Raw genomic sequence first — 19,210 nt, forward strand, 5'->3', positions numbered from 1 at the left:
GTACCAATTCCTTGTCATGGTGATTGGCTGATACAGAGTACCGATTCTGATGCTTCAAACTTTATATTCTCTCTAAATATGATACTTTAATGGAGAACTCTCCTTACCTAAGAGAATAAAATAATAAATGATTCAGTTATTCACTCATAAATCTTCATGTTTCATTGCTAGATGTATTATTTTTGAAGAATTATTTAGTGGCATATTTTTGATGGCTGGTTGTCGCCAGCTACTGGTTAAATAATGTAATTGCTGCCTACAACTTTCATTTTTGAGCGTCGTTAAATGCATATATCAGTGATTTTAATCTTTACCATAAACATCAGTGGTTATATCTAAACTATAAACTGTTATCCCAGTACTTCTGTGTTATTTGACTGTTTGTAACTTCATAACTAACTTAAGAAACTACAGACTGAATCTCTCTTGATTTTTGCGTTTTTCAAACACAGATGTGAATGCAGCAATTCGAAGGATTAATAAACGTATGCAAATCACCATAGTTTATAATTTATGTTGCGTAGGTGTTGAGATCTCAAACTTTTAATGAGTAATCATGCGGCCTACACTGAATGCATTAATGCAGGCTAAACAAGTAATGACAGAAAACACCTTTAATAACCTAAGAAACCCACCACATCCCGAATAACCTACCACACTTTCTTCCGTTACCATTATATATTAAAGGAAAGCCTAAATGCTTTGATCCATGTGATTTGAATGATGCGAGATGTGATCTCTCTGCGGTGCTAACAAATTTAGGATTAATCTACAAGTAAAAAAAAAAATGTATTAATCCAGGGACCACGTGTGTTCCAAACCATGAGTTGTGATCAGAACTAATCACAGATCAACCGTGATCCGTTACACCCCTAGTGATTTTGAAATGCAATTTTAAAACATTTCATCCTTAATGGATATTACCACCAAAATGCCTATTATATGTGTCAAAATAAACATTATATATTAGCCACTCTCATCTTTAGTCTCGTACAATGCTTCTCCATTGATGCAGTTCACTTGTAATGAAGTAATGAGTGAAAACACTGAAGTGTTGATGTCCAGTTGAGACCTTAAATAAATAAAGCTTGAAAGGCTGTTGTTTTCTTCAGAAAACCGCCCTCAGGTTAGGCCTACTTGAGTTAGTGTAGGCTTTAATCATGGCTCAATAAAACTGCCTACACTTCTACACCCACTTTAAAACATTCAGATCCTCGTTCATTTCAGTCTCCCAATTCTAAAAAGCCCAAAATGGTTTGAGTCAGTTTTAATGTATATTAAACTCAGTCTGATATTAGCATCCAATGCACTTCGATTCAGTGAAAAAATAAAATAAAGTCATAATATTAACAATAAAGTGGGTTTTCTATCCAGCAGATGGCAACAAAACCTCTTTGAGGGAATGACCTTGTCTACAACCTCAGTTAGTGTCATTTGTAACAGCAGCAAAACACACAATTCAAAATGGAGGGAAAATAATACTGTCCAGCAGGCTTCACACAAAAAATAAATAAATCATTAATGAAACTAATGAGCACCCGCTCAGAGGAGATGAGCAAGACTGAAGGATTTAAAGAGGACAATCAGAGTGAAAATATCGTTTGATTTCTCCTAGGACTTTATAGTGTGCTAAAGATGTGTGAGACTCCTTAGAGAGAGATATTAATAATGATCTGCACTGGGAATTACAGAAGAGGCGCCAGTTTAAATCACTTCACCTATGAATGGTTACATTTTATAATATCATTCATTCTTGGGCTACACAATATTGGAAAAAATTGACATTGCAATATTTTTTTTTCAGCTATATACACTTGAAGTCAGGATTATTAGCCCCCCTGTTTATTTTTTCCCCAATTTCTGTTTAATGGAGAGAAGATTTCTATAACACATTTCTAAGCACAATAGTTTTAATAACTCATTTCTAATGACTGATTTATTTTATCTTTGCCATGATGACATTAAATAATATTTGACTAGATATTTTTCAAGACACTCCTATACAGCTTAAAGTGACATTTAAAGGCTTAACTAGGTTAATTAGGTTAATTAGGCAGGTTAGGGTAATTAGGCAAGTTATTATATAATGATGGTTTGTTCTGTAGACTATCGAAAAAAAAATATAGCTTTAAGGGGCTAATAAGTTTTTACCTTAAAATGGTTTTTAAAAAATCAAAAACTGCTTTTATTCCAGCCGAAATTTCTCCAGAAGAAAAAATATTATTAGACATAGTGTGAAAATTTCCTTGCTCAGTTAAACATAATTTGGGAAATATTTAAACAAGAAAAACAATTCAAAGGGGGCTAATAATTCTGACTTCAACTGTACATTGCGATATGAAATATACTTCACTACATAGATTGAATAACTCTTTTTTTTTTAATAATTTATTGTTTCAGAATGATTAGGGTGATTTTATAGGGGAGTGTATCTCCATAAAAGTAGCACACTTTTTATGTGATGTGTGACATAATCTCAACTGAAACATGAAGAGAGGGCTGTGCATACAATAGCTCTGCCGCTTTAAAAAAACTCAATATTTTTGGTTTATCAAAGCTCTAAATTATTAAAATTAACTTTAAATCAGATTTTTAGTGGTGAAAATATTATATATATACACATTATATTTGCCTAGTAAGTCTTAATAGCAGTTGGACACCAATATTTAAAAATATAGCGTACACTTTGTAGTCTTCGCTGTAAAAATGTATGTTTGTTAGAGCTACAAATGCTATTGTTTCTTGTGCCTAAATGCTTTAAACTCACTTGATGTGTTTAACAGGGAAAAATGCAATTAATAAACTTTAAATGGTTAAAATTTGCTATTAATCTACAAGCTTCTGCTCAACAATAGTCCATCCTTGACATTGAGATCCTGCGATGTGACTACTGCGGATGTGCACATCGCGATATCGATGCTGAAACAATATATTGTGCAGCCCTAATTCATTCATTCCTTTTTCTTCAGCTTAGTCTCTATTTCAGAGGTCGCCACAGCACAATGAACCACAAACTATTCCAGCATGTTTTTTTTTTTTTTCACGTAGCTGATGCCCTTTTAGGCACAACACAGTTCTGGGAAACACCTCACACTCATTCACACACTCATACACTATGGCCAATTAATTAATTGATTTCACCTATAGTGCATGTCTTTGGACTCATGCGAACACTGGGAGACATTTTATAACATTCTATCAAAAATAATTTGCTTTTGGTGACCTAAGTCATTCAGGAATATGTCATATTTTGCTATAGTATATAAGTATATCAAATTAAATTTAGCATAAAAGTTTTTTTGTCTTTCAAAATAAGATGTTAACCGATCCCCCAAGTTCCCATTAGTGCAATGAGAAAAAAAAAACACCTTTTAATGAAAAAAAATATGATTTAAATTGTAAAGTATTTATACATTAAGATAATACATGTGTATTATAGTAATAAGCCTCACAGTGATAAAATAAACATTCAGATGTATTGCAGTAATGAGATAAAAGGAATGGGTCACTAAAAATAATATATTTTTTGCAAGTGATTTTGAAGCTAAATATAACGTTTTGTGAAAATGTCCTTGTGGGATCAGTACTTCTTTATTTTTCTGTATAACAAGATATAAATCTAAAATTCTAAAAGTGAACCACACTAAATAAAACTAAACTCAAGTTAGAATCCAGTCTTGCTCATCTCCATTATGTAAACGTAACCTAGACTAAAAAGTTGTAGTGCTGTAACAAACACATGATACTTCAAACATAGCAACTGACACAAAGCTGCCTTAAATTACCGTCTCACATCATCAAATCAAGACGGCTTGAGTTACAGTATCTAAAAATACATTATTTGTTTTGTGTGCCCATTTCTGGTATTCAAAAAGTGCGAACAAGTCCAGTAACATCTGGCCATTAAAGAGACCACAGCAGTTCAAGCGGTCCTTTTTCACAGTGCATTTGATAGACACAGTCACCGAATGAATATGACAGGATATTGGAGACCTTCCTGATGCTCATGCAGGAGATTTGTACGCACTTATAAGTGCATGTTGGCAAAACAGAGGTAATAAAAAATCCAAACAAACTGTGCTAAAAAAGGCATGTGCTAGTAAATGTCAGTCAGTCTCAGAGCTCAGAGAGACGGTGGAAAGATGACTGAAATTAAATATATTGGCACAGTGAAGAGGTATGGGGATAACTACACCTCAAATATCAACATCGCCAACCAGGACACCTCGTATTTCATCTGACTCCAAATTAAACCAGCGTACACTGGATGGTGCTCAGTCTTCTGTTCCAAAACCTAGTGAATTGCCTACATAGGTAGCATTATTAGGGATGAGAGACACAGTTCAAACAGGATAAATTCTAACGTAGACTCATTCTGAAAACGTAGCCCGTATTTTATTTTATTTTATAAAACGTATTTTATATTTCTATAAAATATAAAATAAACAAGTAATTAACAGGGTGAGAATGTGGTAAAATCTGAAAACATGGTAAAAATCAGGGGGCTTTTCTGGATTACTTTTTGGGTTTTGGGAAGGGGTGGGCGGGTAAATCTGTGCTTTTTATTGGTTGGGTTTAGGGATGAGGGCTGGTGGGTCAGTCAATTGATCAGTCAGTCAGTAGACAGTCAGTTGACAGTAGCCTCTGGTGGATTTATGCAAGAAGAGCAGGCGCGAATGGCACTCGCAAGAGAAATTTGAGATCTTAAAAAGCGTACACAACAGCCTCGGGTTGATTCACTAAAACTGGAAAAAAAAAATAAAATAAAAAAAACGTAGCTCCTGGGACTTATTTTTCTCTCTAGAAATATATATAGGGCTACGTAATCAGAATGAGCCTGGGTTGCTAAATTCAGAATTACATATCTTTAATGATACGTGTTAGCAAAAAAAGTGGTGGAGAATGTGGGTATTGCGGTGAAAATATATTCCTAATTATTTCAGCACTGAAAAGTATCAATGAAATAATTAAATCTATTTTAGATGATCAAATATTCTGTAATTTTTCATAAATATTTTATATTTGTTCAAGTATCACTGTGTTAGCTTAGCAACATGCTAACACCATACTTCAGCACAGTGGTCAGATATACATTATCCACAAGTATACTACCTAGTTTGTTTTTGCATGCTGACAATTTTTCATGCAAAATGTTTTTATTTCACAAGACAGCAGCACTGCCTATACTTTGTTATATTTTAGGCTTTAAAATTGTGCGTGAAAAGAGCTATCTCTGTGACACAATGGTTATATAAAGTAATAGATCGTTCATTCATTCTTTTTCCTTTGGCTTAGTCCTTTATTTATCGCCAACTATTTCAGCATGTGTTTTAGGCATCGGATGCCCTTTCAGCCACAACCCAGGACTGGAAAAGTAATAGATTACCCAAAGTTAACTTTATTTGTCATGTATGGCATTCTTTTGTCATTTGCAGAGCACTAAAAAGTTATTTTACAGAATGTCCATCCCTGTATCATTTTATATTCATTATTAATATTTAATTTACATATTTATTTATTTATTTAAATGTTTATCAGAGTATTTGTAATCTCCTTTTCAAGAGTATCCTGGATACAAACATACTATAATACATTTTATCATTTATCATTTAAATCATTTTATTGATATTTTGTGTCATTTTTTTTTAAGTTTATTTGAATTTTAATGAATATTTTAATGATTCTTTTGTATGTAGCCTCATCCGGTGTTAGTATTTATTGTTTTTGAATGTCACGTTCATGAGAAATGTTGCTTTAGAAATAAGCTACAAATATAAATCTGTTTTTCATGACTTTAGTTTTACTAAACTATATTAAAAAAAGTTGCTTCGCCCCCTTGATTAAGTTGTTAAGAGCCAGAGACTACCTCAAATCCCATTTACTTTCATTTTCCTCCTTTTGTTCTTGGCCTCTAGTTAACACTGCAGCTCACTAGGTTTTGGAACATCATCTTATGTACATTCCTTCAATCAGTTTTCTCATGAATCTCCATATCTGTCCTCTCATTAGGTTCTTTAGCATCTGCAAATGATTCTTCATCTGAACATGTTTCTGCAGTTGTCTGTGAAATACTCAAGTCATTCTCCCTGGCAAGAAGCTCTTCCTCTCCACTATCACCAGCTGGCGTTCTGGCTCTCCGGGCATCAAGGTAAGCCACAATGATCTCTGAGTTCTGGTAGATGATCATGCCTGACAGTGTGAGAGCGGCTCCGGCACAGCTCAGAGCCGTCAGCTCATGCCCAAACAGCACCTGGGAGAGCAGCAGGTTGCCCACCACATTCAGGTTGCCCAGTATGTGCAGCGTAACAGCGGAGGTCAGGGTAATGACGCAGCAGCTGGCCAAGTTATAAAGCACTGACCCCAGACAGCTGAGCAAGATGAAGCCCCAGAGATGGTGGTCATACTGGAAAGGGGATTGAAGCGCAGCCCAGTTTTCCAGGGCCAGAGCAGCTACGGCCAGGATGCAGAAGCTGGGGATGGACATCAGGTACAGCAGGAAGACGGAGTTGATCTTCTCCTCCTGGAGCAAGATGCCTGACAATTGCACATGTACAAAGAAAAAGGGTAGGAGTTATAAACTTTGGGTGTAGTGTAGTTGACACGTATTATGCCATCTGGATTGTCGTTCATGAAAGCACATGCTGAGTTATGAGTGTGATGCATATAGTAAACAAGCTTATCCTCTGTGATGCAATAGGCACAACCGAAATAGACGACTGAAACATAAAACCAATAAGTGACCTAGATAAGCCCAAGCACCTTTCTTAAAACTAGAGAGCAAAATGGTTGAGTAAATGAATTACATATTGTAAAATACATCTGTTTATTGAAAGTGTCACATATTTTGTTATTCATGGGTGATTTCAGTTCATTTACACTTTTAAAATTGCATTGCATTATAGAACTTTAATATATACAGTTGAAGTCAGAATTATTAGCCCACCTGAATTATTAGCCTCCTGTATATTTTCCCCAATTTCTGTTTAACGGACAGAAGATTTTTTTTAACACATTTCTAAGCATAATAGTTTTATAAGCTAATTTCTAATAACTGATTTCTTTTATCTATGCCAAGATGACAGTACATAAAATTTTACTAAATATTTTTCAAGATACTACTAGTATACAGCTTAAAGTGCAATTTAAAGGCTAAATTAGGATAATTAGGCAAGTTAAGGTAATTAGGCAATAGTTAGAATTAATGAAAGTGTATTGGTAAATTAGTGAAGTGCTTTTATTGTCATTGATATTTCCAAAAACATTTTAACATTCGAATAATGTTCATTAAAGGCTCTTTATAGTGGAAAACGTTTCTACAGATTATTAAAATGTGCTAAATATTTGATCTTTTAATGGGTCTTTGGGGATTAACAGTTCCTTTTTGGAATCACTGTGAAAAGAACCTTTTTGAACCTTAATCTTTAAGTGTTAATTTAAGATGTCAACAAAAGACACTTTATTAAATGTTTTTACCATCAAAAGTTGTCAGGAAAAGGGCAGGAAAAGGAAACAATAACGGAATTCACAAGTGTAAATACACAGAAGTATAATGTGTAACAATATACATATTCACATTGAACTGTTTGGTATATGGCTTTTGGTTCACCTCACAAACAAAACGATCTATCAGTTATGGAAAATAAATATTTGTACAGAAATTTGGATACAATTTGTATGTGTATATATACAGTGCTCAGCATATATGACTACACCCCTCATAAATCTGTCTTTTAAATTAATATTTCCTATAGGAAGCTCTACAATATTATATTTGTGCATATACTTAAGATTAGTCAGTACTGAAACTAAATCTGGAGCTAATCTGACAAAATAACTTATGATAACGGTTCAAAATTAGTAGATCCAATTTTATGTTATAGAAAAATATTAAATAAAAAAATTAAAAAGAGCAAAATTCAAGAACGGTATGCAGGAATCCTAAAGGAAATTTCAATACCTTGTTAAGACTTTTTAAAAACCTTCTCAGAATACTTTAAGACCTTGTCGCCACTTCAAGATCTAATCTGTATCAAACCTTTAACTTAACAAACAGTTGTTAATAAACAGTTGTAGTTAAATGAATGGAGCACAACCGTGCAACAGAACTTAGATAAGCTCGGAAGAAACAAAGCTTGAAAGAATAAATGACATGGTTGTTTTTAGAGACAGGTTTCAGCCACTGTTTAAACTCGTCTTTCTCCAGCCAGGAGTATGAAAACTTGCATTATTCCATTTTGCCATCTGTTTTGCTCTATGGTTTCGCTACTTGTGGAGAGCATCACATCACCTGTCTGTGTTTGTTGCAAATTACATGACATCACCTGGACAGAGGAGTTAGCAGGACGCACCCAGTCTGAACCAATCGAGGAAAATAAATATATTTATGCTTTTTTGGAGTCAAACACTTTGGACAATGCTTGACAACGCCCTTTTAAGGGCCTTAATTTTCTCATAATTGATTTATCAACTTTTAATACTTTTTAAGACCCCGCGGACACCCTGAAGAAAAACAAAAAAAAAATCCCAAAATTCTGATGCAATTTTGTAGTTTGTAATTTTCCCCAATATTAGGCATGAATTGAAACGTATTATTTTTCTATTTCTAAAGATGTTTGGTAGCTAAAATATTATTTTAATAAATATATCCATTTAATAAATCTGTTTTGTTCAAATGTATTAAAATATATGACCAATATTCTCTGTGAAATGGATACAAATATTCATTTCTGAAATGGGGTGTACTTAGTTACGCTGAGCACTGTATAAATACATATAAAGAGCCTAAAGTGTGTCATATATTATTTTCTCAGTGCCGCTGCACTCAACAAGGCAGCCCAAACAACGAACTGTAACAGGTAACATGCAGTCTGCCCCTCTGCACACCCTCACAGAAAAACATCCCATACAGGCAAATGCTGAATGAGCTTATTGTAATATGGCCTGTAACATTAATGCTATGTACAAGAACATAAGAACATGTTTAGGGTGCGTGTCCATTCAAGCGTTTTTAAGCAGCTGAAACTCCAGCGCTCTTCCAAACACACTCAGCTGTGAGCAATTCTGCAGTGCTGCATTTAACTCATTCTCCAACTGTCGCTGCATTAAAGAAAAAACATCTAGTGCTCAGCGCTTCACGTAAAACAGGTGCTCAGAGCCTCATCCCACCGCTGTTATTCGAAATGTGGTGCTATCAATGAAAACAATGGAAAATGTATGCTTATTAAATGGGAGAAAGAATTATTCACTTTTAACATTAATTAAGCTATACTCCTTATTCCTGTGCATTTATTCAAAATTAAATTGATGAAACTAACTTAATTTTTTATTTAATACAGCGATTATGAAAACAACTTTCCCCTTTCCAGCAGTCTGCATTTCATCAGGATATTTATTCATATATGTATTCTCTGCAAAGCCAAATTTTATTCATTCATTCAATTTACTTCAGCTTAGTCCCTTATTTATCAGGGGTTTCCACAGCGCATTGAACCGTCAACTATTACGGCATATGTTTTACCCAGCGGATGCCCCTCCAGCCACAACCCAGTTCTGGGAAACCAAATTTCACATGAAAATCAGTAAAATCATTTCACTTCACTTTTGTAGCATGAAACATGCTTGATTTATTGAAGTGTATTAGATTTATGCTTTTATTAGAGCAAAAGAGAACCAGTGCTGTTTTAGTGAGCAGAAAACACAAGTAGTTTTTTAGCTCAAGCTGCACACCTTAATGGTCAAATACATGCAAAAATGTGTTCAAGCACGGCACTTAGTGATTACCGATCTAGTTGTTTTCTTTGCATTTGTTTATAACTACTATTACTGGGTCAAGTGTAGCTGGGTCAAATAAAGAAAATATCATTTTATGATCTTTAGTTTTAATAAATAGCTTTGTTTTGTTTTGTAAAAATCAATAAAAATGTGTATAAATGGGGGAAATAAGTATTCAACATGTCATGTTTTTTTTTCTGAGGATAATATTTCCAAAGGAGCTGTTGACATGGAATTGAACCAGCTTTTGGAAAAAACAATCCAAACATAAAAATAAAACAAAAAAAATTCTGAAAAAAGTGTTTTGTTTAATAACATAACAATGGAATGACACATGGAGAATGTACTGAACTACTGAAATGTATTTAATACTTTATATGAAAGGCTTTTTTGGTGATGGTAGCTTAAAGACGCATCTCATATGGAGAATGAAGTCACAAGAATTGCTCAGGTGTGAGTTTTTCACAGCCTTCAACAGAGCGTAAAAATCTTGATGGTTCTGTGGGTCTCGTCTATCAAATCTGATCTTTATTTTGTATTTTATATCGGATTCAAGTCATGTGATTGGCTGGACCATTCTACAGCTTTATTTTCTTTTTCTGAAACCATTTGAGATTTTCCTTGGCTGTGTTTTAGATCATTGATCATTGATGTCCACTCTGGGGTTTTTTTCGTCCTCCTGATAATGTAGATGTTGGACTGAAGCAGCTAATATTCATTTACAATGAGGAAGGGCAGAGGCCTGCTGAATACCTTCTGAGAAATTTCAGCTGCTGTCTGGGCTTTCACTGCCTTTCTTCCTCTCTTTCTTCATGTGTTCAACTCATAGTTTTCTTTGCATATAATGATTTTTTGGCAACATCTGGTGAAAATTACAAGTCAACAGCACCTTTAAAAATATGTTTTCTAAGAAAAGTGGTGACGCGTTGAATACTTATTTCAGCCACTGTATTTTTTGCTTTATCAAAAATTTACTGAACTGAGACATCACTGTCCAACCCAAACCATTACATTCCCTAGAAAACAAAATACCAAGCTTGCCTTGAAAATTAAGTTCTCTCAGATGTGGTTTTCTCATATATACCTATTATAGCGTCACACAACAAACAATGTTCACTTTGTTAAATACAAGCCACAGCCCATTTAACGTGCATGCAAACTGTAGGTTATGTTACGTAACATTACAACAACTAAAGAATTTGTTTAAAATACTCAGCACTGGAAAACAAATGTGGCTGCTACCGTTGGTGACCCAATAGGAATGAATTCATGATAATAAGACAACACATATAGAAAACAGGTTCTGCCAGTAAACTAATGTCCTCAGTCTGGTCTCACAACATGATGTTCTCAAAGCTAGACACCCACATAATACAGAGGACATCAGTGTAATAGAGCACAGCTGACACTCATTTAGCAAAACAAAACAAACTATTAGCCAATCCCTGTCCATTACTGCCAGCTCGTCTGCTACTTTGGAAATCAGGTTAAAGGGATCGCTCACCAAAAATAAACATTCTGTCGTCATTTACGCTTTTTACAAAACTGCTTGAGTTTCTTTCATCTGTTGAACACAAAAGGAGATATTTTGAAGAACTTTGGAAATCGGTAGTCATTGTTTTCCTTGTAGTATTTTTTGGAAGTCAATGGTAACATTCTACAAAATATCTTCTTTTTTGTTCAACAGAAAAAGAAAGTGTTTGGAAAATACTTGAGGGTGAGTGAATGATGAGTACATTTTTAATTTTGGATGAGCTATCCCTTTAAAGTAGCAGTGGTGTTTGTGCTCATGGCTGGATGTCCGGAACAGGATGTGCCAGCGGTTGGTTCTTTCTGACTCACTCACACTTACACTGGGAAGTAAAACAGTTGGGAAAAAAATAACGGCCATAAAAACATTAACAACTAGCTGTATGGAAAGACTAAAACTAGCTCAGCTGTCAGGAAATTCTGGTTGAGGGTATTTTCATTTGTCAATAAATGGCCAGTGGCATTTTTAATGATTATTGAATTTAGATACAGCTATGGAGATCTTTCTGAAACTTTAAACACAGGCTTCATTGTCAAACAGATGATGAAAAAAAACTTTTGAAAGCTCACTAAATACCCAGCACATATAATTAATGGTCCTTGTGAGCTGAATCCTATTCATGATTCAGTTGAAATGATTCATAGGGAGTGAATCAGTTTGTCTTAGAATAATGCAGACTTTACCGGATTACATAAATTTGACTTGATTTAATTTCTGGCATTAACTTAACTTTTCCATTTCATGATCACTTCATTAGATATATTATAGGGCTGCACAATATATTGTTTCAGCATTGATATCGCAATGTGATCATTCGCAATAGTCACACTGCTAGTATATGCAATGTTGAGTCTGGATTATAATTGATGATTTCGCAAGTGTTTTTGAGGCCTGTGACTGTGAGGGTTTTAAAAGCATTCAGATATAAAAAAACTCAACTGTTTGTAACTTTGACAAATTAACAAAGATTAATTTTATTGAACAGTTTATAAAACGAAGACTATGCAGTATTATTTTACATTTGATTATTCAATTACTGTACACCTTAATGACTCCTCGGAAAACAAAATAATGCTTTTTATTTAATTAGTATCTTTTTTATTGAGTTTATCTATGCTTGTAGATTGTTTATTATATTTTATGCACTTTTATGTCTAAAATGATAAATTCTTTCCAATTATTTAACTCATCGTGTGAATTTGTATTCATATCGCTATATGTATATATTATATATATTATATATATATATATATATATATATATATATATATATATATATATATAACAGAATGAAAAAATATGGCAATGTTAGATTTTTCCAATATTGTGCAGCCCTAATTTATTATGTAAAAAGCTGTTTACATCCAATGAAATATATTTATTAAAACTAAAACCAATGAATGTGTTGCATCTATCAATTTTCATGACATTTCCCATTCAATATTAACTAATAATAAATGTATTTAAAGATATATTATATATATTTTGCTTCCATAAACCTTTTTGCATGTAGCATTTTTGTTAACTTCATATTCATTTATTTTAGTTTTAGTTCACCCTATAATAGCCATGTATCCAATTAAAGCTATTAATATATTATAAAAAGTTGTTATATTTTTCAGGAATCTAAAAACTCTGAATCTGAAATCTAACTTTTTGAGGCATTTTTGCTCATTGTCATATATATAGTACACTTAAAATATGTATACATCACTTACTTTGCTGAATAGTTTTAACGCCTCTCAGCATAGTGGCAGCGAACACAAACAGGCAGCCGGTCTGGTCGAACTGCACCTCGCCCATAATGCTGAAGGACGCCCCGAGGCAGATGGGCATCATCGCGGTGTACTTGAGAATGTGGTGCTGCTTGCCCAAAATCAGCGCCGAGATCGCCAGCGTGAATAGCGGCGTCGTAGTGTAGATCATCTGCGCAAACGAAAGCTGCACATAATTGAGTCCCACGTTCCCAAAGGCGATGCTGGCGCAAAACGTCAGGCTCAGCAGGAACACTTTGCATTTGGCGCTGGTGGTCAGGTCCTGCTCGCCGACGCCTTTGTGCCGGACGACCCTGCTTTTGATCAGCCCGTAGTCCACCACTATTGCTGTCAGCATGTGCAGGGCCGACAGCAGCAGCGGGTATCTGAAGTTGTAGACGGCGAAGATCCATTTGTTGAGGCTGGATATGGTGGTGCCCGTCACGAGCCACACGGACACGGCGAACATGAGATGCAGCATTTCTGGAGCTCGCCGGCTCCTCTTGCCAGAGTCCCGGGTCTCCTCGCGCTTGGCGGAGCGGCCATCGGCGCTGATCATTGTCGCTTCATCTTCGCACCTGCGGGGCAAACACATCTTAAGTCGGCAACGAACATACATTATTCATCTTCGCATTCAATCAGTTGGTATCCGCATGAAAAGAGTCAGAAATGTTCCTTCAGTGTCTCTGTGTTAGGAAGAGTGCTATGACTGGTCTTAACGCGCTATAGCAACCGTGTGTTTTGGAAGCAGACAGTAAAAACATTCCGTCTTGTCTGCATACACGTGTTATTATGTGTTGCGGGTTTGGCTGGTGACGTAAGGCACTGACGGGAGTTTGTTTTGGGCATGAGCAGTGGTGGAGGTTCAGTCGGACGAGTCGGTTCGCTTGAATGTTTGTTCAATGCTTCGAAAGAGCTCATACCGTCATTGTTTGGCTCTTATGAGAATAATAACATTGTTATAAATTACTTTAGTTCACGATCTCTTTAATGAAAATGGTGTTTTGCTATTATATTAGGAGTTCTTATAGAAGTAAAATTTTCCTGTCTCACCAAAGAATTCACCATTGTCTTTGATGCTGTTCCTGCAGGTTGTATTACGCTGTTTAAAGGTTTGAACAGAGCTCCATCATACCAGCTCTTTGTGATTCGTTTGAAATAACAGTGGGTAAAAGGTTGTCTTGTTCCAAATTAAACTAACAAATCAATTTGTGCACTGTTTCAGAAAGAAGTCTTCTCAAAATCATATGTTATTACTAATTTTACAAATATTTCAACCTGGAGAAAAGTTTGGCTTTTGCCACACAAATACCTTATTATGAGTTAAATCAGTGAAGTGTCCTTTAAATTAATCCACAGATTCTACGCAGTGAGTTACTATTTAAAAAGATTTAAATCAGATATTGACACAATGTGCCCTTTCTGTTGTTTACAAAGTGAAACACTCTACATTTATTTTGGTACTGTACACAAAAATATTTTGGGGTAACTTTTGCAATTTGTGATTGAGTTTATTTATTTCAAAATTTCTTTGTTTTGGGGAAATGTGTTATTTGATTTTATTGATACAGACAACAATAAAGACAAAGCATTCTACTTCATAAATCTTTTACTTTTACTTGCTAAATACCACATCCATAAATGCAAATTCTCCAATAATAAACCACTTTCTAAGGTATTCTTAAAAGAATTGAAACAACATTTTGAAACACTAAGGCTAGGAAAACATTATCTTGTCATGCCCTATTTAAAATTCCCCTGTAACATCAGTACTTCATTTAGAATTACTTGCACTTAGTATTTTATTTTTATTTTAAGCTTTACTTTATATGTATTTCTTGTTCAACGTATTGTATTTTATGAGTATTGTACTGTTATTCTTGAGTATTGTATTGTTATTCTTTTTTCTTCTTCTTCTTTTCTGCTTTATCCCCCTGGCTTCCTCTATGCTCCTTCTACAGTTCACAATATTTCATTATACTGTAATAATTACTGACCAGTTACTGTTCAATAAAAAATAAAATAAAAAATAAAATTTTTATTAAATGGTGAGTGTAAGACTTGAATAAACCAGTGTCGTTAAAAGAAATAAATTTGCCACAATGTAAATTTGCTGCTAATTTGCTCACTTTCAGCCCATCTGAGAATAAATTGAGGTAATGTTGGTTTTATATTCCAACATTAATTCATTTTTGAATAGTGAAAACTTGGGGCATGCTCTCTATATGGTTTACCATGCTGCATTGAATATTTGGTCTGAAATCACAAGCAAGTATGACTTCAAAACAACATTAGCACTATTGAACTGACTGTGAACAGTGTTGTTCTTTGGCTGCTAATATTATTTTCCTACTTAAAATATGCAAAGAATACTTTTCTAACATTATATTATTAACGAGGTAGTCAGAATGTGCGAATATAAAACCAACTTACCTCAATCAAGATTAAGGTGACTCTGAGATGGAAACGGAGGAAGATTTCACCATAATCTCATTTGTTATTACCTACAAATTAAATATAAAACAGTATATTATAAGAATTTATTACCAAGCAGATCTACTGAATAATATAACAAAGCTGCAACTTGAGAAAACCAATGTAAATTCTTAGTTTTTCTGTAGATATATTAGGAATGGATTTGAGTAAATTGTTAATTTGAGTTATAAAGTTTCCTTTCGTTTGCAGAAAACAACTGTTAGCCAAACATGTTTTCAGTTTTTGTGTCAGGGTAAACTATCACTAATCAAAATTGATTTTGTTACTCTTTTTTAGTTAAAATTAGACAAGTTCAGCTTAATTATTAGTTGACAACTTTTTTGGTATTACATTGCTTTAACACTATACATGGTACTTCTTTAGAACATATTATTAAAATGTTATTTAGTAATAATTATGTATATTTTAATCATTTATTTTTTTCTGTGTATTTATTGTATAGACTAGAAAAATTTCCTTTTTTATTCTATGCCATGTTTTCAAAAATGGCTCTTTATCAATATTAGGGAAAGTTAGTCTATATTAAAAATAATTCATTTAAATGTTATGTTACTCACTAATGGGTAATTATTTTATTTAATTTAGAAACAGTGTAGCTCATTTCAAACTTGTATTAATTTATTTGTCTTCTGAACACAATGTAAAAAAAAATATAAAAGGTACATTGTTTTTAAACTACAGTAGTCAACATTCGAAGTGAATCAACAATGTTTTTCAAAATTGTCCTAAAACAACAATGGGTGTTGTTCAATAGTTTTAGGACAACTTTGATGAAAGGTGATGATCCACTTTAAATGTTGACTATTCACCCAGAACACTGATGATTTAAAATTGCATAGATAATATATATTTATATGTCCATATAAATCTACCATTTTAATCTAAGTTGATATTAATTAAGGCATAAATGAAATCTGTCATATAATGTGATGGTGTTTATTCAGAAAATAAGATGTATAAAATGTTCAATTCATACTAATAGTTTACAATCTCTGGAAGTTTTGGATTCATATGATAACGGAAGGGAGAAAGAATCTCAGATTTCACTAAAATATCAGAATAAAAACTAAAGTTAGAGGAGTTTAACAACATGGTGAGTAGCTAAATAATAAAGTAATTTTCAATAGCGAATGATTTACATTTTGAACCGACTCAAAAGAATCGAATTGTGCTACTGAATCATGACAGCAAGAAAATTTAACAAGCCCATCGACCAATTAGAAACTGGCTCGTGTTGCGCTACCTGTTTTGTATTGGCCGCCTCCGGATTATTCAAATACAGTATTAAAATGGTTCGCCTGTAAGCAAATCCTAAACAAATTGATTGTCAAACCGTCTGAACAGTGAGTCGCTGAATGTTTTTGCTGCTGACTTCACTGCGCTTTATGGCTTTTAGATTAACAGTGCAGCAAATGGTCGCTCTGTGGTCCATAATAGAGGCTTATTTCATCCGGGATCCCGTGGTGGGGTGCCTGAAACTGCGACGACCCTCCAGCACAGCCAAATCGTTCAAATGATGACCCAATGTTGACTACAGTAACTGAATTACAGTAACGATGGTCAGAGGCCGTATGTTTGTGTGTGCAAGAGTGACGCTGGCCGATGACGTCGAATCACCGCAGCGTCGCTATTTTGCTCCCGCTTGTAAGTGCAATTTCCATGTGAAGGCTATAATACAGTCCCTAATACAGTTTTATACTCTCGTTTTTCCTGAACCATATAAAGGACGAGCTTGTTTTGATAACCACATCGCACGCTAATAAGAGTCACGTAAAGTGCATTATACAAGCAAAACGTTTACAATAAGATGATAAATAACAACCTCGCGCAGCCGTTTAGCGAAAAAAATAAACGACCACAGTGTGTAACTCGTCAACAGCTTGTCCAAAAGCATTTCCCGTGTTTCTTACCGTATTCCCGCACTGCTGAAGCTGAATGTGTGTAATTATAGATGCTATCGGCCCTTTCGGTGAACTGCCAGTTGTTGCCAGATCAGCTGTGCATGACGTCACCGCGGAGCGTCTGTTCTGCTCATTCTGTGCGCTGCTGAAAGGTGACCATCCGCCACGGCACGTGGACTGTCCGTTTACAATAAAACGATACCTGGAGCTAAGGCTTATTTATGCATTAATAAGGAGCTCTTTCTTAATAAATGATACAGCATATGTGACTGTCATGAACCGTCATAATTATATATCTCGTAACCCAAAAAGAGGTCGGGATTTGATATTTATAATATAGATATTTATCAATTTATTCACTTTTTCTGCTGATGTGTGGATTTACAAATAAAGCTGATGTTGTCAGGGGCTTGGTGATTTTGGGGCCCAAAGCAATTCCAGCCATGGGGCCCAAAAGTTATAAAATGCATCTTTTGTACCCAATAATAATAATAATAATAATAATAATAATTATTATTATTATTATTATTATTTCTGTTTTTTCTTACATAAATCTCCTTTTCTACATTTTATCATTATGCAGAATAATAACATGTACAGCATCTTGTAAAACTTTTGAAACAATTTGTTGACTTAAGATGAATTCACAACTAAACATAATAAATGAACTATTTTGTTAGTAAATCTAAATCTTTACTGATTTGACTGCTGGGCTGATCCATGATTGAAGGTGGGGGACACATTTGTGCAGATATAATAATTACATTCCAATTTAATTTTTTAGACCCTCACCATACAAAATATGACAAAAAAAAAATAAAGTTTTATATGATCTATAGGTAATTTCTGGTATTTTCACAGATTTCCTGGGGCCCTAAGCGGCCGCTTACATTGCTTATTGGTTAAACCTGCCCTTAGATGTTGTACCACCCCCCACTTGTTGTTTTGGTTTATTATGCTTTTTGGACCATCATAAAAATTAACCCCCATTAACAACAACAACAAAAACATAAACGTGTCATATACACTGAAGCCGGGAGAATCTGAACTTTAATTTAATATATGGCATATTGGATAATTATAGTTCACATGTGGTTCATTTTTAATTATAAGCTTTACAATGAAATAAAAAAAATAAAAAAAGATTTTCTGAGTCTGATATTAGGTTGATTTTCGACATGGCCAAACTCAGTTAATATTAAAAAATATTATGGTTATTTTTCACGGAATATTCTTTACATTGTGTCAACTGAGTTATCACATGTTATAAACAGTTATCACAAAACATATGGTACATTTCTGTCCAAACAGCTTCCAAATGTAGATTTTGCATGATAAGTGCCATCTAATGTTGATTTAAAGTTATTTGAATATACAATTGTATATACTTTTGTATATACAATTGTGTTCATAAGAGGTGATTAACAAAGTGGATTTTCGTCCAGTAGATTTTAGGATATTTTGTTGTCAAGCTGAATAAATAGCTACTTGGTTTGAACAATTGTGTCTTGTATTTATTGTTATTTTATTAGAATCAAGACTACAACCATATTTTAATCATTGTTTTAATATTTTGAATTAGTTTTATTTTATCAGAATAAACAGCACTCGAAAAATGTGGAAAAAATATTAAAAGCCTTTACTGACATGGCTATTCCCTACGCGTTTCGGCATACACTTGCCTTCATCAGGGTAACCTGATACACTGATGAAGGCAAGTATTTGCCAAAATGCGTAGGCGCAGTTTTAAGGAATAG

General features: G+C 34.1%; 1 protein-coding gene across 2 annotated transcripts; it reads right to left on the reverse strand.

The window, feature by feature from the left end:
• Nucleotides 1-1,251: 1,251 nt before the first annotated feature.
• Nucleotides 1,252-17,533, reverse strand: slc35e4 (solute carrier family 35 member E4). 2 transcript variants are annotated; one of them, XM_056466701.1, is made up of 4 exons: nt 17,463-17,533; nt 15,490-15,560; nt 13,021-13,634; nt 1,252-6,534 (listed from the first exon to the last, which is right to left on the reverse strand). In XM_056466701.1, the coding sequence occupies exons 3-4, from the start codon at nt 13,613-13,615 to the stop codon at nt 5,966-5,968; spliced, it is 1,164 nt and encodes a 387-aa protein (XP_056322676.1). In that variant the 5' UTR covers nt 13,616-13,634; nt 15,490-15,560; nt 17,463-17,533; the 3' UTR covers nt 1,252-5,965. The 2 variants fall into 2 exon arrangements, with proteins under 2 accessions (XP_056322676.1, XP_056322675.1); XM_056466700.1 differs by lacking the exons at nt 15,490-15,560; nt 17,463-17,533 and having other exon boundaries at nt 13,021-13,868.
• Nucleotides 17,534-19,210: the final 1,677 nt, after the last annotated feature.

This window comes from Danio aesculapii, chromosome 10 (genome assembly GCF_903798145.1).
Source record: "Danio aesculapii chromosome 10, fDanAes4.1, whole genome shotgun sequence".
NCBI lineage: Eukaryota > Metazoa > Chordata > Actinopteri > Cypriniformes > Danionidae > Danio > Danio aesculapii.